Source organism: Nilaparvata lugens, chromosome 9 (genome assembly GCF_014356525.2).
Source record: "Nilaparvata lugens isolate BPH chromosome 9, ASM1435652v1, whole genome shotgun sequence".
In the NCBI taxonomy this organism is placed as follows: domain Eukaryota; kingdom Metazoa; phylum Arthropoda; class Insecta; order Hemiptera; family Delphacidae; genus Nilaparvata; species Nilaparvata lugens.
In genome coordinates this window covers 3,276,047-3,295,270 of record NC_052512.1, presented here as the reverse complement: position 1 = coordinate 3,295,270, position 19,224 = coordinate 3,276,047, and the positions used below count along the sequence as shown (strand labels likewise).

At 35.6% G+C, this 19,224-nt stretch overlaps 2 protein-coding genes across 3 annotated transcripts in view; one reads left to right on the top strand and one right to left on the bottom strand.

Moving 5' to 3' along the window:
* Positions 1-473: 473 nt before the first annotated feature.
* Positions 474-6,226, bottom strand: LOC111043750 (probable ribosome biogenesis protein RLP24). Its single transcript, XM_022328792.2, has 3 exons — positions 5,757-6,226; positions 2,889-3,225; positions 474-602 (listed from the first exon to the last, which is right to left on the bottom strand). Exons 1-3 carry the CDS (start codon positions 5,835-5,837, stop codon positions 493-495), a joined length of 528 nt encoding a protein of 175 aa, XP_022184484.2. The 5' UTR covers positions 5,838-6,226; the 3' UTR covers positions 474-492.
* A 93-nt stretch (positions 6,227-6,319) lies between these two features.
* LOC111043757 (46 kDa FK506-binding nuclear protein) overlaps positions 6,320-19,224 on the top strand; it is a 33,314-nt gene continuing 20,409 nt past the window's right edge. Inside the window, exons 1-5 of one of the 2 annotated variants that reach the window (XM_039435408.1) lie at positions 6,320-6,474; positions 7,969-8,064; positions 9,476-9,637; positions 14,409-14,504; positions 15,016-15,099. In XM_039435408.1, coding sequence (XP_039291342.1) covers positions 6,465-6,474; positions 7,969-8,064; positions 9,476-9,637; positions 14,409-14,504; positions 15,016-15,099 — 448 coding nt within the window. In that variant the 5' untranslated portion in view covers positions 6,320-6,464. The remainder of the gene's footprint in view (positions 6,475-7,968; positions 8,065-9,475; positions 9,638-14,408; positions 14,505-15,015; positions 15,100-19,224) is intronic. The other variant, XM_039435409.1, reaches the window with a different exon arrangement.

The window sequence follows — 19,224 nt, the reverse complement described above, 5'->3', positions numbered from 1 at the left end:
TTAGGACTCCACTGAGTCCTAATAACATCTGAGTAATAAATTAATAAACTAACTCAAATAATATTCAAGAATTCATTTAAGGAGTTTCAAGTTATAAAACTCATCTGAAATCTTATAATTCAGGCCTTTATTATTTTATTTGAGCTCGATGGGTCTGTCTGTTATGAACTAGGCGCTACGGGTAAGGACATGTTCATAGAATGCAGTAGCTCGAGCAGAAGCAGGTAATGGTTTCTGTTTCTCAGCAATATTATTCTTTCTCAGATAAGTATGACAAAAAAATTTGTACGTAACTTGTACGGTAACGTATTTACCGCATTCGTATGATAATTCTGCCCTCAACTACGTTTTGGGCAAAAACAATCATACTTATTCGGTAAATTATCGTTACCGGACTTGTTACGTAAAGTACTATTACAGCATTATTACGAGTTTAAGGAATAGGCCTACTGTAGAATGAATGAGCAAACAGATTGTATTGGAACATGTTTATTAAACTTCAACCATTTCTTTCCTATCTTCTTCATCCAATTCCATTTCCTCGTCAGACTCATGGGTAACTTCAACAATAGATTCTTCCAAAGCTTTTCTCTCCTTGAGACCTGCAAAAATAAAATATTTTCAAATGTAATAACCATTTATTCATTGATATTTGAACAAATAACAAATGCAATTTCTCGTTAATTTCATTCTGTGAAATGTGTTCAGTTAATTATTATTTAGCTCAGTGAAGATCTCTAATTCATTCATCTGCCTGCTGAACAAAACAGTGATTCGAATAGAAACGAATTTATATTGTCAGAAGGTCAGAACCGCTGGTTTATTAGAACAATTTTGTATACTAGTTTCGGTTTTTATAAGTCAAAATCACTGATTTATTAAAACAATTTCAGATACTAGTTTTGGTTGTTACACGGCTGCATCATCAATCTCTAGTAAACCCAGTGGTTTGGACAATATCAAGCCGTTTTCATAAAATATGGATATTTACCATGACATCACCTTCACAACAATACAGCAAAATGATACAATATTTATCACATCAGACAATTGATAAAAATGAACAGTTGAGCTGCCCGATTAATATATCAATACATCTCTTATTTAGAGATATCTGGAGCTTGGCAAAAATTCTAGTTGTTATAAATTATCAATTTATTTATACATTGGTACATACAATATCATTCTCAATTATGAATGATTGAAAAAGGAACAACAGGCTTAAAGCCCAAAACTGAAGTTTTGGCTCAAAATTTTCTAGTTTCATTCAAAATTTAAACTTTTTGAATAATTACTGTCCAACCAGTGATGAGTTAAAAAAATGTTCTAAAAAAATATAGAAATAAGTGGTCAGATCATGTCCTTAGAATGCCTGAAGACCGTCTCCCATTGAATGCCCTACTCCACAAGCCAATAGGCAGAAGAAGTATTGGGTAGACCGAGGAAGAGATGGACGCCGAAACAGGCTTGAAAAGTTTAATCCATGACGACAACGATGATGATGACTAATTACTGTTTTAGATTTTGTTAATTTTAGACAATTATAATATATGATTAGGTTATATATTTGATTCAAAATTTGCTAGTTTTTCTAAGCTTCAAAGAGTGTGAATTGTTTTTTGAAAAGTGAAAGTGACATAACCTACAATTTGATTCGGACTGTAGCCTATAGTAGAAATTGGAAATGGAACAGTTTTGGACATGTGCCTGTTGTGCCTTTCCTCATGTCAAGTATTTGTACAAAATTAGATAGTAAATAAATATATAAAAAAGAAGGTAGACAGATGAAAGGTAAAATGCTCATCATTTAATAAATCTTTGTATGGCCTGACATCACACTTTCCTAGTTCCATTCTCTTATTATCTCTTATGAGAGATGAGAACTAAATCTTTTTTAAATAATGAAATAACTCACGAAATCATATTTCCTTCCAAGAGAAGCTGGCGATAGCAATTCTCTACAGGAAAAATAATAGGATAAGTACAATATAATTGATTATAAATGTAATTCATGGCCTATTATTGCATATTGGATTTGAATTTTGGCCGTTCATTGTTGCAACTACTTTTTTATAAATGTACTCGAATTCATCATTCAAATTTTTAGTTTGCTCTCTAATAAATCAATCTGACGATGTGTCCTGAAATCGTAACTAGGATTATTAGAATCATAATCTCGTTTTTCATAAGAAATACACTTATATATTCATTAGAAAATGCGAGAAGAAGAAGAAGAAGAAGAATAAGAAGAATAAGAAGAAGAAGAAGAAGAAGAAGAAGAGGAAGAGGAAGAGGAAGAGGAAGAGGAAGAGGAAGAAGAAGAGGAAGAGGAAGAGGAGGAGGAAGAGGAAGAAGAAGATGACGAAGAAGACACGAGCAGGAGTAGAAGAAGAAGATGGATGAGGAGCCGTAGTAAAAGGAGGAGGAGTTGTAGAAAGAAGAAAGAAAATGGAGGGGATGAAGAAGAAGTAGTAGGAAGAAGTGGAAGAAGGAGACAGGAGAAGAAGAAGAAGAAGAACGGAGAGGAGAAGAAGGAGGGGATGATGAAGAAGAAGTAGTAGTAGGAAGAAGTGGAAGAAGGAGACAGGAGAAGAAGAAGAAGAAGAACGGAGAGGAGAAGAAGGAGGGGATGATGAAGAAGAAGTAGTAGTAGGAAGAAGTGGGAGAAGAAGACAGAAGAGAAGAAGGAGGGGAAGAAGAAGTAGTAGGAAGCAGTGGAAGAAGTAGGAAGAAGAAGACAGGAGAAGGAGAAGAAGGAGGAGTTGTAGAAAGAAGGAAAAGGAGGAGGGGAAGAAGAAGAAGGAGGAGGAAGATTAGGAGTATGAGGCAGAGGAGGAGGAGAAGAGGAGGTGTTGGGTGAGAAGGAGGAGAATAAATGAATAACTAACCGGCAGCGGGTGATTTGATGAGTTCCATGTTGCGTTGCACCTCCTTGACATCGGACACCCTCTCCAGTTCCCTGGCCTTCCTTAGCCGTTGCATCACATAGACTCCCTGCCGCTTCTGTCTGATGTCCTCCACCCGCTTCATGGCGTCGACCGCTCTCTGCCACAACTGCCGGTCGTACTTGAGCGGCTGGTTGCGCCGCTTCTCCAGCTCAAACACCGGGTCGATGGCCAACTCTTTGCCGGCTGTCTTGCGATAGGCCTTTGTCCACTTCACCTTACGCGGGTTCTTCTTCTTCTTGAAGGCTGCGTGACACTTGGGCCGACAAAACTTGAACACCTGCCAAACAAAATCGCACACACGTTATTATTGTTTATTGTTTTTGAAGGGACGGATCCAATGATCCAAAGGTTCAAAGAACCCCACACGTCAACCGAAGTTTATCGTGTTCCCAAGTATTATGTTCCGAAACTTCGTGTCAAAAGCCTCACCTCTCCCAAAAAGTTTTGCCTAAATGGCCGCCCTTCTTTGAGCAGTGGTGAGGTTTGGTCTCTCCACCCACAAACTCGTGACCTACGTGAGTTCCACTCCTGGCCTTCTTTGTAGGTCCTTTCGCTTAAGGAGGGGTCGCCAAATTGCCTCTAGGGCACCTGGCCACCCGCGACTCAGCCTCTTGACCCACATTTGTGCCTGCGAGTTTTACCCATCTCTGGTCTCTTGGGTTTTTCTTTTTGCCCCTCCGAAACTGCCCTGATGGGGCAGATCCCATGGATTTGAAGGCAAGGCAACTTCTGGAGTTGCCTTGGGGTCCCTTTTAGTCATCTCCTACGACAAGCAGGGATACTGTGGGTAAATTCTGATTTTCAACACATTCTTGAGTACGATGTTCGACTCAAAGCTCCCCCAACCCACAGGGGGCGCACCCACGTTTCTACAAACATTTCTATTATCCAGTAGACCAGTAGTTAAATGTGGCGGTGAAGCATGGAAATTAACTGTAGCCGATATATTCGCAGGGGCCGGTTTCCGAGCTCGGGATTTAGCTAAGTTCTAGACTTTAAACAGCTGGAGTCAGAAAATTGGCTTTCCAAAATGGGGCGTAGTCGCAGTCCACGTTTAAATTAAATTTCGAGACACTAGAAGATGAAACACAAAGTAAAATAAAAATAAAATACTGTAAAGTTTCAGATATTTTGAATTATTTAGGAATGTTTGTTTCATTTCGTCAAGAATTACTCTGTTATAATTATATTGATGTTGAATTTGTTTTAATACTTAATAATGTGATGTAATCTTATGACCTGTGATGGCTTGTATATTTTTTTACGTCTTTCATTATTGTTTTTAATGTTCTGACTATAAACGAATCTTTAATCAAGGAAAAACGTTTCCAATTATGGAAATGAGAAAATAAAGATTCATTTTGCTGCAACTATTTACTACGACTACGCCCCGATTTGGAAAGCCAATTTTCTGACTCCAGCTGCTTAAAGTCTAGAACTTACTTAAATCCCGAGCTTGGAAACAGACCCTTAGAATCTTTGAAAGGAAAATCATTGTTGTACCAGTTTGGTAGGATGGATCAAGTCTATAATAAACAAACTCAACCTTAAAAATATTCTTAATTACATACAAAACGCATGAAAAATAGACAAAATCTGTGGAGGATAAGAAGTAAGAGAGAGTTAAAAAATATTCTCCAAAACATATTCTTCATCAAATCATCAACACGTCTGGAGAATGGAGCAGAGACATCTGCTTGAGGGTAAAATTTACAGCGTGAGAAGAAGAGGGAGACCCAGGAGGATGTGGGATGTGGAGGGTGATCTGAATAGGATGGGGATTCGTTGATGGAGAAGGATGACGAATGACCGGAACGAGTGGAGGAGTGTGACGGAGGAAGCCAAGGCCCACACAAAGCTGTAGTGCTAAGAAAACAGTGAGAAGTAGTTTTATTAATCAAGATTTAGGAATGTCTGTAGTAAGGTCAAATAGCCGAGTTGACTGAGGCGTTACACCCTTCTGTCTGCTAGTGCTGGTCGCGGGTTCGATCCCGCCGAATAGGCATGGACGTTAGATCATCTCATAGCCTAATTCATTCTCGCACTACCCATAACCCATGCACAAGCAAAAAGCTCATGTGGGCATCATCCAAAATAAAGACAGGTCCTGTTTATTATTCAAAATTTAAAAATGCCTCACATCACCAGATATGTTACAATTTGACACATCACTAGTTGAGGGTTGAAATCAATCTTTAGTCTCTCAAATGGTGAAAGAAATAGCCTTAATTATAGATGCATTTTGTTTCAAAAACTTTTGTGGCTTTAGAACGGACTTTACATGAATTAGGCTAGTTACAATTCGAATATCTGCCAGTAAGAACATTATATTTTGTGGAGCTCTTTAATGCTTCCTGTACTGCAGTCAAATGTTGCACATACTCTTGAAAGTGTGTCGAATACTGTATTTTCTTTGCCAGGATAGCATGTCATATTTTTACAAAGCTAGTTCTAATAACTTTGGTTTTAAATAACCTAGTGTTGGTGATTATCCAACACTTAAGAGTAAACTAGCAAGAATACAATATAAAGTTTACAAACTACATACCAGCAAAAGTAAGGTTAGATCTACTTATTGCTGTCAATGCTATCTACCGATGCAGTTACGTTAGCTTACTTTCACGAGTTTAGTTGAATAGGTCTATTTGAAATCAAAATACGGTACTTTACTCTAATTGAGAAAGCAAAGTTACTTTAGTAAATAAATAATGGTTATTATAGAAGGATGCACTCAACCAATAATGGACAATTTTCTGTTTTACGCATCATACAAAAAGTTCAATAAAGAAATAAAATTTTTGAACTTACCTTGCAATCATTTCTTACAAATTGTATACCATGACCAGGATATATACGAGAAGAGCAAAAATAACAATTTTCAATACGCATTTTGTTTCAATTAATTATGTTATGACATTTAGGCTAAACTTACACCACGTGAAGAAAGAACTCTTGTGTTTTCTTTTTGGTTATGTTATTATGATTATGATGAGCGAAGCCTACAAGATCGCATCGCGATATCACAGAGTAGTTGCTGGTGATTCATAAAAACTTGAAGATATTTTTGATATCAATTTGCAATATATGAATAATCTATTGAAAAAATTCACATTATCTATTTTGATTCAATTTTGGATTCTATTGATAATGGAAACTGATTCATCCATTTGAAGAATTTGGAAAGAGTTGTCTTAGAAATGTACATTTTCGATTAATCTTGATGAAGTAACTTCTTCTGTTTAATCAATTCCATATCAATTACTTCATTGGTCAAAAAATTGTGCTATCAAATGTTTTTATTATTATATCCATATCCATATTAAAATACCGGAAACTGGAATGTTGAACAAAGAAGATTATATTTATCCAGTAGGCTGTGGCAGCGAGCTTATTTCATTTCATTTGGCGACTTGGCGTGTTTCTGAACACTCTTTTTGTATTCTAACTCTCCGGTATCCACTATCCAGTGTCCAGTTGGCTAACTTTATATTATCGAATTTATAAAATTTTAGCAAAATGTTTTGGGGTAAGTTATACTCTTTAATCAAAATAATCATTTCATTCTCTGTCTAATATTTATTAATGCTATTAAAAAATATTTCATAAGATTAAGCCTTGAAGTAGCTACCTCGTGCTTCAAAAATTGCACGTGTTGTGTTTTATTAAAATTTACTGTTTGATTTTAGAATAGTTTTGAAGCAATTTCAAATTCTACTTATCACTGATATTATATTTAATTTGACCACGTTTGAATAATTTTGTCTCAGACATTTATTATTTTACTGGAATTCGCCTAGCCTAACCTATTTCATTTCAGATTCAGAATGCTATGATGTTAGGCTATGGTTGTCCAATACGATATACTATGTTATTTATTTAGCAATTATTACTGAAATTATATTGAATAAGGTAAAACAGACGAATCCTTTAAAATCCTCTTAATTCATTTTAATATATGAGTTTGAAATGATTTTCTATTTTATTTCCATCTATAGCCTATAACCATGAAGAAAATATAAGTAGAATATTAAGAAGATACCCCGTGGCCATGCTATAAGTAGTATGTTTCAAATTTCAAGCCAATATTTTCTTAACTCAACCCGACTACTGTATGTTATTATTGTCTCTTACTGACCGGGTAAGAATGTGAGAACGAAAGAAAATTAGCGTCAACAAAAAGTAACTTACGACTAGGCCTATCGGTTTGAGTTAAATTTGGAACATAAACGCCCTTTACTATACCATGGGATATCTTCTTATTATAATATTGGTATAATAATTAATGAATCTTGAATATATGCTTTCTTTTCTCAATGATATAACTGACAAATATTTCATGTTCGTCATTGAATTTTCTCTTTTGAATATTCTCTTGAACGTGGCAAGTGATAAATTAAGTCTAATTTATTTTTGTGCAATCATAGTCTATACTGTATTCTAATTATAATAATATTATGTCATGATATGACATAATTATTATGTTGAAATGGAGTGCTGGTATACAACTTTCATTCTTTTACTCGAATTTCTTTACTTGCAATCATTGTAACAAGATGAACCTATATTATTAAAATTGGTCTTTTTTTTAATGTTATTTTAATCCTTTTCTAAAACTTACGGTACTATTTATAACATATTCTGTCTTACCCATACCCACACTTGTAAGATCGATGGCATCATAGAATTCAATTTCAATAGACATTATACTGTTTAACACAAATATTCCGCTACAACATTCAAATATAAAAATATAATCACGTGTTATGTTATTTACAGTGGTACTGTAGCCTACCCACTCAATTGTAAAATGTTGACCATTTTTTTTTGAAAATCCTATAGGTCTTTCTTATTAGGTTGTTAAAAACATCAGTAAATCTTGTGTTAAGGTTAGTCAAGATTTATAATTCTAGTTTCTTCCTGTTGCAAAAATGCAAACTAAAACAAAATTGATTCTACTAATGTATTACTTTGTAATTGAATAAGTTTACTTGATTTTCTTAAATTCTTTATAATTTTCTAGGTTTGATTTTGGAGCCCGGAAAGCGGTACAGTACCACCGTAGACAAAGCTTTCCATGTTTCCATGGCGTGCTTAGACTGTTCTTCTGTTAACTCAGGTAATTCAATTTTGTTAATTTCTTAAATCAATGCTAAAATTGAAGTAGGCTGAATGGAAAATACAATGTCTAGTTACCTTAGCTGAGGTGATTCAATTTCTTTCATTTTCCGAATTAATGCCAATTGTAATAGATCAAATAGAAAATATAATATTCAATTACTATTATACAGAGTGAGTCATATGTATGGGAACCCTTCAATAAGTTGGAGACTGTTTTAAATATAATACTATAACTTTCATGATAAGATATTGGTCAAATACTCTACCTTTTGACATACAACTGAATTTCAACCCCCCATAAGGGGGTGACTTAGGGGCTGTAACTCTAATATTTTAAATGTAAACACCCATTGTGTGGTACATCATTTTAAAGGCCTTTTCAAATCAAGAAAGATGGCATCGATAAAAATGTTCTACGATATTTGTATCAAAAATGGCGACTGATTGAACTTTATCAATTATTTCATTAAAAACTAAAACTTCAATCATCCGCCATTTTAGATAAAAGTATCATCGAATATTTTTGTTGTCATCTTTCTTGTTTTAAAAAAGCCTTGAAAATGATGTAGCCTACCTACCACTCAATGGGTGTTTACATTTAAATTATTGAGTTACCTAAGTCACCCCCTTTTGAGGGGTTGAAATTAAGTTGTACGTCAAAAGGTAGAGTATTTGACCAGTAACTTATCCTGAAAGTTACAGTATTATAATATATCCAGGTACAACAGTCTCCAATTTATTGAAGGGGTCCCATACATTATGACTCACTCCGTATAATTTAATATTTGAATCACCAATTTTAGCATGTGTACGATAGTCATTTGAAACCTTCACTTCCTCTATTCATCCGAGAATTTGAGAAACAAATTTTCTATTTAAAGAGCTTTGAGATGAATTTCAAATCAACATTTTTTTCCTTATCCTGAAAGAGAAGGAGATAACTATAGTGAGATCTACGATTCATTGACAGTGGATGAATGCAGGAAAACAGCGTTGCCGATTCTCTGCCTTGCCACTGTCTTCTATAGAGGGTAGTACCAGTTTATCTGATGTAGTATTAACCATTCATTCTTGTTTAAAATAGTAAATTATATTTCACACGTCAATAAAATATATTTTTAATGGTTAGGTAAAAGTTGAGTTTTCACAATTGAAGCTAGAGAAGGATACCGCTATCGAATGATAGGCAAGTATAGCACCACCAATGTTAATCAGATACCGTACTGTCATAACGTGAACCTCACTAAAGTTTGAACTGTCGGTCCCGGCTGAAGTATGACAGTCGTAAGGCCCATTGACGGCTTAAATTATATATTCAGGCGGTGGGACCTTCTCGCAAGGGACTCCCCACCAACAAAAGCCATACGAATTTACTTTACTACAGTTTTTTTTTATATTGTTTATTTCAGATACGGAAGTGCTGTACGTTCTGTTAGAGAACGACAAACAAGAATACAGGATTTGCAACTTGTCGAAACGCCACTGTTTCCAAGTCAACCTGGACCTTAGCTTCATGACCGGCGACTCGATTGCTTTCGAATTGAAGGGGAGTGGAATCGTCCATCTGTCTGGTAAGTTAGATGTGTGCGCATCTATTACAAGTGTTTTTCTCTCCACGTAATTGTTAGCATCATTTCCTAATGCCGCCGCATACCCACTCTGGCCCAATGCGTACGAATGATGACGAGTGTGGACTCTCGCCTTCATTGGCCTTTGCTTGCCATCGCTCTGATTTTTGTCGAGCGAAGGCGAGTGGCCAGTCGAGCATCCACAAAGAATCACATTGCAGTATGAATGCAAGACCATCACTAAACTGGTGATAGTGTGGACTATAGTCCGTACAAAATTACTTTTGACTTGGAGGGACATGTGCAGCAAAGGTAGGTATACAGAGGTGCTATGTTGCCGTTCTGAACCGGTCAGCGTTCTGTAATTTCTAGTCACTGTTCGTGTGCTCATGCTAAACATGCAGTTTCCTGTCTGGAAGCTCTCAGTCGACAAATTGGCAACTGTGCTCCTACCTATGACTATTCATAACTGTAATTGACTGATCTCCCTCCATTTCTCTGCGCCTGCGCCGCATATTCCTCCAAGTCAAAGTAATTTTGTACAGATTAAAGGCATAACAATCCATTCAATCATTTTTAGAGTTTTGCTTCTAAAATTACTGTTTGCATCATTTGTTAATCACCTAACAATTTCTTCCTCATAAACAATTCTGTGTAGTATATTGAGGATCACGTTATAATGGCATTGGCGTAAGACAGTGTGCTGATTCTCCACCTTGCCTCCGTCTTCTATAAAGGATCTGTTGATACCGATATATCTGATGTAGCCATATATTAACTATTGTTGTTCAAAATGGTCAAGGAAATATATTTCTCAATGATTAATTAATAATTCAAGTTAGAGATTATATGTATATTTTAAGTGGACTAAAATACCACGGTTTCCATGGGATTGAATTTCTACTAGTTATAGAATGGTGAATAGACTATCAACTTACTCGAATTAAATTAGTTTTCAAACGCATATATATCCATTTTTAATTAGTTAAATTGATTTGTGTTCAATATTAATTATTTCTATTAATTGTTGAAAAACGATGTGGCAGCGTTGCGGAGCTAGAAAAGGATAGCGATATCTGCTTTGTCGAATGATAGACAAGGACAGCAACACCAATGCTAATCAGATACTGCCATTATAACGTGAACCTCACTATAGTGGGAACCTCACAATTCAAGTCATATCGTTATGGTATTGAAGGACTTGCATTGTTTTGAAATGTGTCATGCATACCCCTTAGATCCACTTTCATATTGAAGGTGTTTGAGTCATAGGTATGCAAAAGCACTATACCTCCGTGATCAGTAATCGGCTGTTGGATTTTTCCACTAGCAACACTGGTTCTGGGGACAATTATTTATTCTATTTATTAACTTGTTATATATTCCCGTGCTACGCAAGGGGATCCTCATTCTTTGTGTTGGCATTTCAACACAGAGAGGTATTTACATGTAACATTATAATAGTTCATTTATTAACTATAATAATTATGTCAGTATAGTTCATTTTTCGCTCTTTAATTTGTTTTTTCCGTTCATTAGTTGAAATATATTCCAGTTCTTCTGTACCCCCCAGCCTTGAATGATAATAAAATTGAAATTCCATTTTTATCTGCTTAAATATGATCATCAAACAAAAGTATGCATGCATGTCACAGTCATCATTTCCAAAGTAGTGAACAAATTTTATAATGTCTAAACATCAAATACCAAACAAATCCAGAAGGAAAATTGAAATTAAGACGCATGAATTAATAATTTGAGAAAGGTATTTTACCCTTTCGTCATGATAGTTTTCTTGAAAATAAAGCCAATTCTTGTAAATGAGACTACTGAATCAGAATTTTCTTCGTTTTCTTCTTCTTCTCAGTCTTTTCCCCCACTCTGGTGGGGTCGGCGTTTCGGGTCAGTCGTCTCCAAGACTCGGTTTTGATTCAGACTTGGATATTTTCAGGAATTTATTGATGTAATCAATATTTTTGTGCATGAGGGCTTTGAATTTCTATTTTAGCACTAACGATCAACATGTGTCATGTGTTTTGACATGGGTTTTTGCAGTGGTGCAATACTAAATTTGAGATCAGTTGCCAGCGAATCATGCAGAAATGATTGTGTGTATTCTCTAGAAAATTGTTCACATTTTATTAAATAATTTGTTTTTGTTAGTTTGACGTCATGCGTATACTATCTACAATAAATAACATTTATTTCTTGTTTTTACCACTCTCTCGGTTTTGATTCAGACTTGAATTTTTCCGGAATTTATTGATGTAAATCAATATTTTTGTGCATGAGGGTTTTGATATTCCATTTAAGCACTAACGATCAACATGTGTCATATGTTTTGACATGGGTTTTTGCAGTGGTGCAATACTAAATTTGAGATCAGTTGCCAGCGAATCATGCAGAAATGATTGTATGCATTCTCTAGAAAATTGTTCACATTTCATTAAATATTTTGTTTATTAATTTGAAGTCATTTTCCCTATTCATTTTTTTTTGTCACTGATTAAGGGCCGGATTACGAGCTCGGGATTTAGCTAAGCTCTAGACTTTAAACAGATGTAGTCAGAAAATTATTAGCTTTCAGAAACGGGGCGTAGGCCTAGTCGTAGTCTACGTTTGAATTAAATTTCGAAAAACTAGAGAATTGAACACAAAATAAAATGAGGAGAAAATAGTGTAGAGTTTCAGCTATTTTGAATTGTTTAGGAATGTTTAATTTTGTCAAGGAACAATTGTAGAAATGAGTAAATAAAGATTATCATAAAAACTACGACTACGCCCAGTTTCGGAAAGCAAATTTTCTGACTCCAGCTGTTTGAAGTCTAGAAGTTAGCTAAATTCTGAGCTCTGAAACTGGCCCTAAATTCTTATCAAATAGTCTGTCTTTTTTTATTGACTGAAAACATTCTTGTCTTTTAGAGTAACGTTTCTGAAAAAGTTCTATTCTTATATTTGCATCTTGAATGCGGGCTTCATAAAGATCCCGGGCTTCGAATCTTGGCCCGGGCAAGATATTTTTTTGGGGCCACTCCCGTGTTTTGGATGGACATGTTGAACCACTGGTCCCGGCTGCCTGGAAACAGTCTTTAGGTAATGTGTACGTTCTGTGTACAGTAAATTGTTCCTGTTGCAATCGTAAATTGTTCCATCACGTGACTAGTGCAAAATGTTCCCATGGAACGCCATTTCAAAATCGTTAGTTCAAGCTTTTTGGCGCGCACTTATAAAGTTGATTTACACCAAAATGTGTCGTTTACTAGCTGCGTGAATGAAGAAAGGCTGTTTTACGAACTTACCCTCTAGAAAAGTGTGCAGTTCTTTTATTCCATTACTCTCAAATTTTCTTTAGAAAAAAATTCATTTAATGAATGGTTATCAAACATCGTATTGTTGGTTATGTATTCTATGACTGCTATTGTAAACAAACTATCAGCGCATGTGCATAGAAGCAAGCAGACTACAATAATCGACCAATGAGAGCTCAGATAGTTGGAACTGTACCAGGCCGGAAAATTTACCACGCTTAGACTGTGGGGCAGGAATTTGGAACTGGAACTGGTTTCTGGTACAGAATCTGTCAAAACTCTTCCCATGGAACGCTGAACTTTTTTACCTGGTAAATTGTGCAATGCAATTTATCCATATAATGCATTGTTACTGGTAACTAGTTTCTGGTACAGAATTTGTCAAAATTCTTCCCATAGGACGCGAAAATTTTCACCTGCACATTCCATGTGCACAGAACGGGCCCAATTTCAGAGGCACTGAAAGCCAACCAGTTCACTCGATATTATCATTTATATATCTTGAATAATTTAATTTTTTCCAAAAAGCACCTCAATTTCCTTTCAATATTGTGGCTGTTAACGGAAGTAAATTAATTTGCTTTTCTGTGGGCGAAATAGAGATGAAGTTAATCTTAGATCTGCTTCATGTTTTTTTATGTTAACTGTCTACATATTTTTCGTATAGGATATTTTGTTTTTAGGTTAAATTTCAGGATTAATATTAGTCTTTCTCGAATTAATGGACTCTTATGAAAAGCATGCTTGGAATTATAACTAATTTTAGTTATTTGAGTTGTTTTTTCCGAATTTCTAGACTGCTCCATGAATCATTGATGAACTTCACATACCAAAAGCATAAAGCTTTTTCGTTATTATCTTAGACTTAATTATTAATCAAAAATAAAATTATATATAAATTTAGCACAGGAGACATGTGCAGACAGACGGACGTCGCAACGGGAAGAGATTGTTTCCCTGTCTGTCTGCATACGGCGGCTGTCTGTAGCTTGTGTGCGTTTCCCTTAAGATGGATTTCATAGTTTAAACGATGGGTACAGCGTTATCCTGTATTCCGTGTTATCGGATGGGCACGTTGATTGTCGGTCCCGGCTGAAGCATGACAGTCGCAAGGCCCATTGACGGCTTAAATTATATATTCAGGCAGGGTGGGACCTTCCCGCAAGGGAATCTCCACCATCAAAAAAGCCACACGAATCTACTCTCTAGCGTTCAATGGTAAAAACAGATGTAACTTATGCAAACATTTTTTTCAGCACTACAGCCCAATATGAGCTTTGGCCGCCTCCACTGCAGCTCTCCACTCTACTCGGTTCATTCGTTTCCATCCTCTACATCCCATTTTTCGGATATCGTCTCTTACTTCATCCTCCCTCCTTATTCTTGGTCTTGCTTCTTGAATGTAGTTTATTCAAACATGTTGTCTTGTATTTTGATAGATTCATGATGATTGTTGTGTCTTACAGGTTACATTCTTCCTGAAGAAGACGATGATTTTCCCGGTGATGAGGATGATGATGATCTTGACGAAATTGAAGACGAAGAAGACGAATCGATAACCGGTAGGTTTTCTTTGTCTAGCTCAATGATGTTCAATGGTGTGGTTAGGAGCAAATTCTAGTATTTCCCATTTGCCTGTCACCCTGCTGCATTAGGCTGGGTTCACGCTGTTGATTTTTTCGTCGGCCGATAGTTCCCAAAAAGATGGAACATGAGCAGGAAGCTCTTGACGCAGTCAAGCAAGCTTTACAGCTGCGAAATTCCTTAGAGGCGTTCGAGCAGCGACCTATAAGCAGGAAGCTCGCAGCTGTAAGCTTGCTTGACTGCGTCAAGAGCTTCCTGCTTATAGGTCGCTGCTCGAGCGGCGCTGCTTAAATGCCTCTATGGAATTGTACCTTAAGTAAAGTATTGAAGGCTTTTTCAAAGGAAAAACGTTTTGGATTGTAGTTAATTTTCACGTTTTACAGTTCTGTCTCATTGTTTGTTTCAATTCTTTATTAATTTAGTATCTATTTAAAATTGTAAAGTGTTTGATCGAATAAATATTATATGAATATTTTCCTTATATTGCAGACAAGTTGATGCTCAAGGGCTCGAAAAAAGCTCTGGACAAAGCCATCAGGAATGCTACGAAGAAGCAGAAATTAGAGGAATCTGGTAAGTAAAGATAGTAGTCTTATTTTTTTTAGAGTTGTAGTGTTGCTTTCTTTACTGGCACAAGAAGATCTCAAGTGTGGTAAAATGCATTTATTTGATCATAGTGCATAGTTTATTTGAAGCTTTGTTTGATTTGAAGAACGTCTCAGACCTTGACCTTTCTGTTGACGAAAAAGTTGGTATGATTTTAGCGCTAACGATCAACATGTGTCATGTGTTTTGACATGGGTTTTTGCAGTGGTGCAATACTAAATATGAGATCAGTTGCCAGCGAATCATGCAGAAATGATTGTATGCATTCTCTAGAAAATTGTTCACAATTTATTTAATATTTTCTGATGTTTTTAGAATATGTTTTCCATCTGCACGCGTAGTATGCATGGTATTTCGTGCACTTGCAAATAGGTGCATACAATGTGATCATATCCATATTTTTACTTTCCTTGCCCTATTACCATAGGTAAGGAAAGAATTTGGAATTGCTTTCCAAAAAAAATTAAGGTACCCTAATTTCATGTTTTCTATACGTTTCAAGGTCCCCTGAGTCCAAAAACATGATTTTTGGGTATTGGTCTGTATGTGTGTGTGTGTGTGTGTATGAGTGTATATGCGTCTGTGTACACGATATCTCATCTCCCAATTAACGGAATGTCTTGAAATTTGAAACTTAAGGTCCTTACACTATAAGGATCCGACACGAACAATTTCAATCAGATGCAATTCAAGATGGCGGCTAAAATGGCAAAATATTGTCAAAAACAGGGTTTTTCGCGATTTTCTCGAAAACGGCTCCAACTATTTTGATAAAGTTTATACCTAAAATAGTCATTGATAAGCTCTATCAACTTCCACAAATCCCATATCTGCAAAAATTCCAGGAGCTCCGCCCCATCTATGCAAAGTTTGATTTTAAATTCTCAATTATCAGGCTTCAGATAAAATTTAAACAAAAAATTCCAAATGGAAAAGATTGAGCAAGAAAATCTCCACAATTAATGTTCAGTAACATTTTCACCTAAAATTTAAAATAAGTTCGAAATTCGAGAAAATGTTATTATTTCAATTGCAAACTGTTGGCAACTGTTGATTTTATTAAATCATTCACTATGAAGAGATGGCAGACCTCGTGTCTCCAGCGTTATAGTCCTGTCACCAGCTGGCTTAGATCTTTGTTTTTAGTAAATTCGAATGGCTTTTGTTGGTGGGGAGTCCCTTGCGGGAAGTCCCTTGGAATTTACTTTACTTTGTTTTTAAGTAGACTTGAGATGCGCGGGACACTAGCGTCAGGTGATCAATGTTCATAACGGCAAGGAAAGTAGTGTGAGTGCGCCACACCAGATTTTTCTCACTCACATTCTCTTGTGTGATAATTCTTTCAATTATCTAAGGTGCAATTCCTTAACGGCGTCTTTCAACGCGTGGTTAGAGCCGCCTCAGCTAGAGCACTTAACCTATAAATGCATTATATTAGATGACTCGAAAGATTTTTATGTATGAACGTTACGGTTGCAGTTGAATATTAAGGGTCGGTTTCCGAGCTCGGGATTTAACCAAGTTCTAGACTTGAAACAGCTGGAGTCAGAAAATTGGCTTTCCAAAACGGGGCGTAGTCGCAGCTTTTATAACAGTAGTCGTAGTTTTTATTTTCTCATTTCTGTAATTGGAAACATTTTTCCTTGACGAAATTAGACATTCCTAAATAATTCAAAATAGCTGAAACTTTACACTATTTTCTCTTCATTCTATTTTTTGTTCAATTTTTGACAATGACTGCGACTACGCCCCGTTTTGGAAAACCAATTTTCTGACTCCAGCTGTCTAAAATCTAGGACTTAGTTGAATGCCGAGCTCGGAAACCGGCCCTAAAAGTGTTATTGCTTTCCAATGAATCATCACTTTTATACGAGATCAGGTTTAGGATCAGCTGTTTTCGAAACTGACAGTTTTATTCTTTTCTTATGTTGTGATTAGCAAAAGACAGCAATAATATATAAATGATAACTTTAATATTGATCATTGTAGGACGTTTGAGCGAGTGAATTGAATGCATGTTTGCTGAGCAGTGTGACGTAGGCCTATCACTAATTCTAATCAAATCTGTCCATCTTTGAATAAGTCACCCAATATTAAAAATATAACTATTGCTAAAGTACTATATCCCATTTGTGATAAATTGAGATGTAGTACTTTAGCAATAGTTATATTTTTAATATTGGGTGATTCATTCAAATATGGACAGAGCGTGTGAATTGAATGTATATTTGCCTCCAATGAGGTCCACGTTATAAAGGCAGTGTTTGATATGTCCTTGTCTATCATTAAAAAAAAACTGATAACGCTATCTCTTTCTCGTTTTGCTTTGTTGCCAGATTGATTTTTACAAAATAGAATTATAATTAACAAAATATTCAATCTTAGTTATGTAAATGTATCATGAAGTCATTGAAAAATATAATTTATTTCTTGCTTGAGAAATACAATTGATTATTTTAAACGAGAATGAACAGTTAATATTACATCAATTAACTGGTATCAGTTACCCTCCATAGAAGGAATTGACATGATAGACGATCGGCAACGTTGTTCTCCTATCTTTTTTCACTGCTATTATAACGTGGACCTCACTATAGTCTTTGGAACGCATCAAAGATCAACAGATATCATACTATTTGATAACTGCTTCAGCATTGGTGCTAAACTAAACAACAGATCAGTTGACAGTGAATGTCGTGTGTTAAATAATCGCATGTATTCTCTTGAAATTGCTCACATTACATCAATATCATAGTTTGAGTTGCACTCACAATATTGAATAACTCTATTATATATATATGCTAGTGCATGTTCAAAATGCCAATTCACATTGTAAAAAAATATTTTTTATACTTATTGCACTCAAAACTGATAACTTTATTGCTAATCTACTGATGAATTTAATATTGTTTTGCTTGTATTGGAAAAGTTCAGATGATTTTAGCACTAACGATCAACATGTGTCATATGTTTTGACATGGGTTTTTGCAGTGGTGCAATACTAAATATGAGATCAGTTGCCAGCGAATCATGCAGAAATGATTGTGTGCATTCTCTAGAAAATTGTTCACATTTCATTAAATATTTTGTTTTTGTTAGTTTGACGTCATGCCTACCATTTATTTCTTGTTTTTACCACTGTTCAAATCTTCAAAATTATTATTGTGGTTTTTATTATAGTAGTCTCTTTGAAAGTAGCCTACTGAAAAAGTTCTACTCTTTTATTTGTATCTTGAATTCTATTGTTGAATATCATTTCTTCCAAAAATCTCCTCAATATTATTTTGATGTTGTGGTAATCAACGGAAGAATATTAATTTGCATTTCTTTGGGTGAGATGGAGACTGAATTATAGTCTTGGTTTCAATCAGAACTGCTACATTTCTATCACATTGTGCATCTATGGTTATAGTGTGGTATTGTGTTGTGTAGAATGTTATTAAGAGATGCTTTACCATTTAGGGCCGGTTCCGAGCTCGGGATTTAGCTAAGTTCTAGACTTTAAACTGCTGGAGTCAGAAAATTGGAAACGGGACGTAGTCGTAGTCTACGTTTAAATTTTATTTCGAAAAACTAGAAAATTGAGCACAAAATAAAATGAAGAGAAAATAGTGTAAAGTTTCAGCTATTTTGTATTATTTAGGATTGTTTCATTCCTTCAAGGAAAAATGTTTCCAATTATAGAAATGAGAAAATAATACCTTAATACCTTAATACCTTCAGCTTCATCCATTACCCACAATTGTGGGATCGATGGCGTCAAAAAATCAAAACACGTACAAACACATGAAAAAAAAAACTGTAACAGTTCAGATGGCAGTGATCCAGTGCTCATGCTCTCAATAAAAATTCAAATTATCACTCATAAATTCGTTCACACTGTAGTATGCCTTTGCACACAGTAGCTTCCGGACGGTTCTCCTGAAGGCGGCCTCATCCAATTGCTTCACACTATTAGGCAGCTTGTTGTAGAATTTCAGGGCTGAAATCCTGTAACTGGCCTGTGATCGGTGGAGGCGTCTCCTGGGGATATCCAACAGCTCACTGCGCCTGGTGTTGTGGCGGTGGATGTCACTACGGGCAGCTAGAGTA

What these genes read in the sequence shown, in the direction of transcription:
- LOC111043750 (XM_022328792.2), bottom strand. Translation starts at nt 5,837, where the DNA reads ATGCGTATTGAAAATTGTTATTTTTGCTCTTCTCGTATATATCCTGGT. An exon ending in TTGTAAGAAATGATTGCAAG is followed by an intron (nt 3,226 to 5,756) that starts GTAAGTTCAAAA and finishes TTTGTTTGGCAG; the next exon opens with GTGTTCAAGTTTTGTCGGCC. An exon ending in CATCAAATCACCCGCTGCCG is followed by an intron (nt 603 to 2,888) that starts GTTAGTTATTCA and finishes TTATTTTTGCAG; the next exon opens with GTCTCAAGGAGAGAAAAGCT.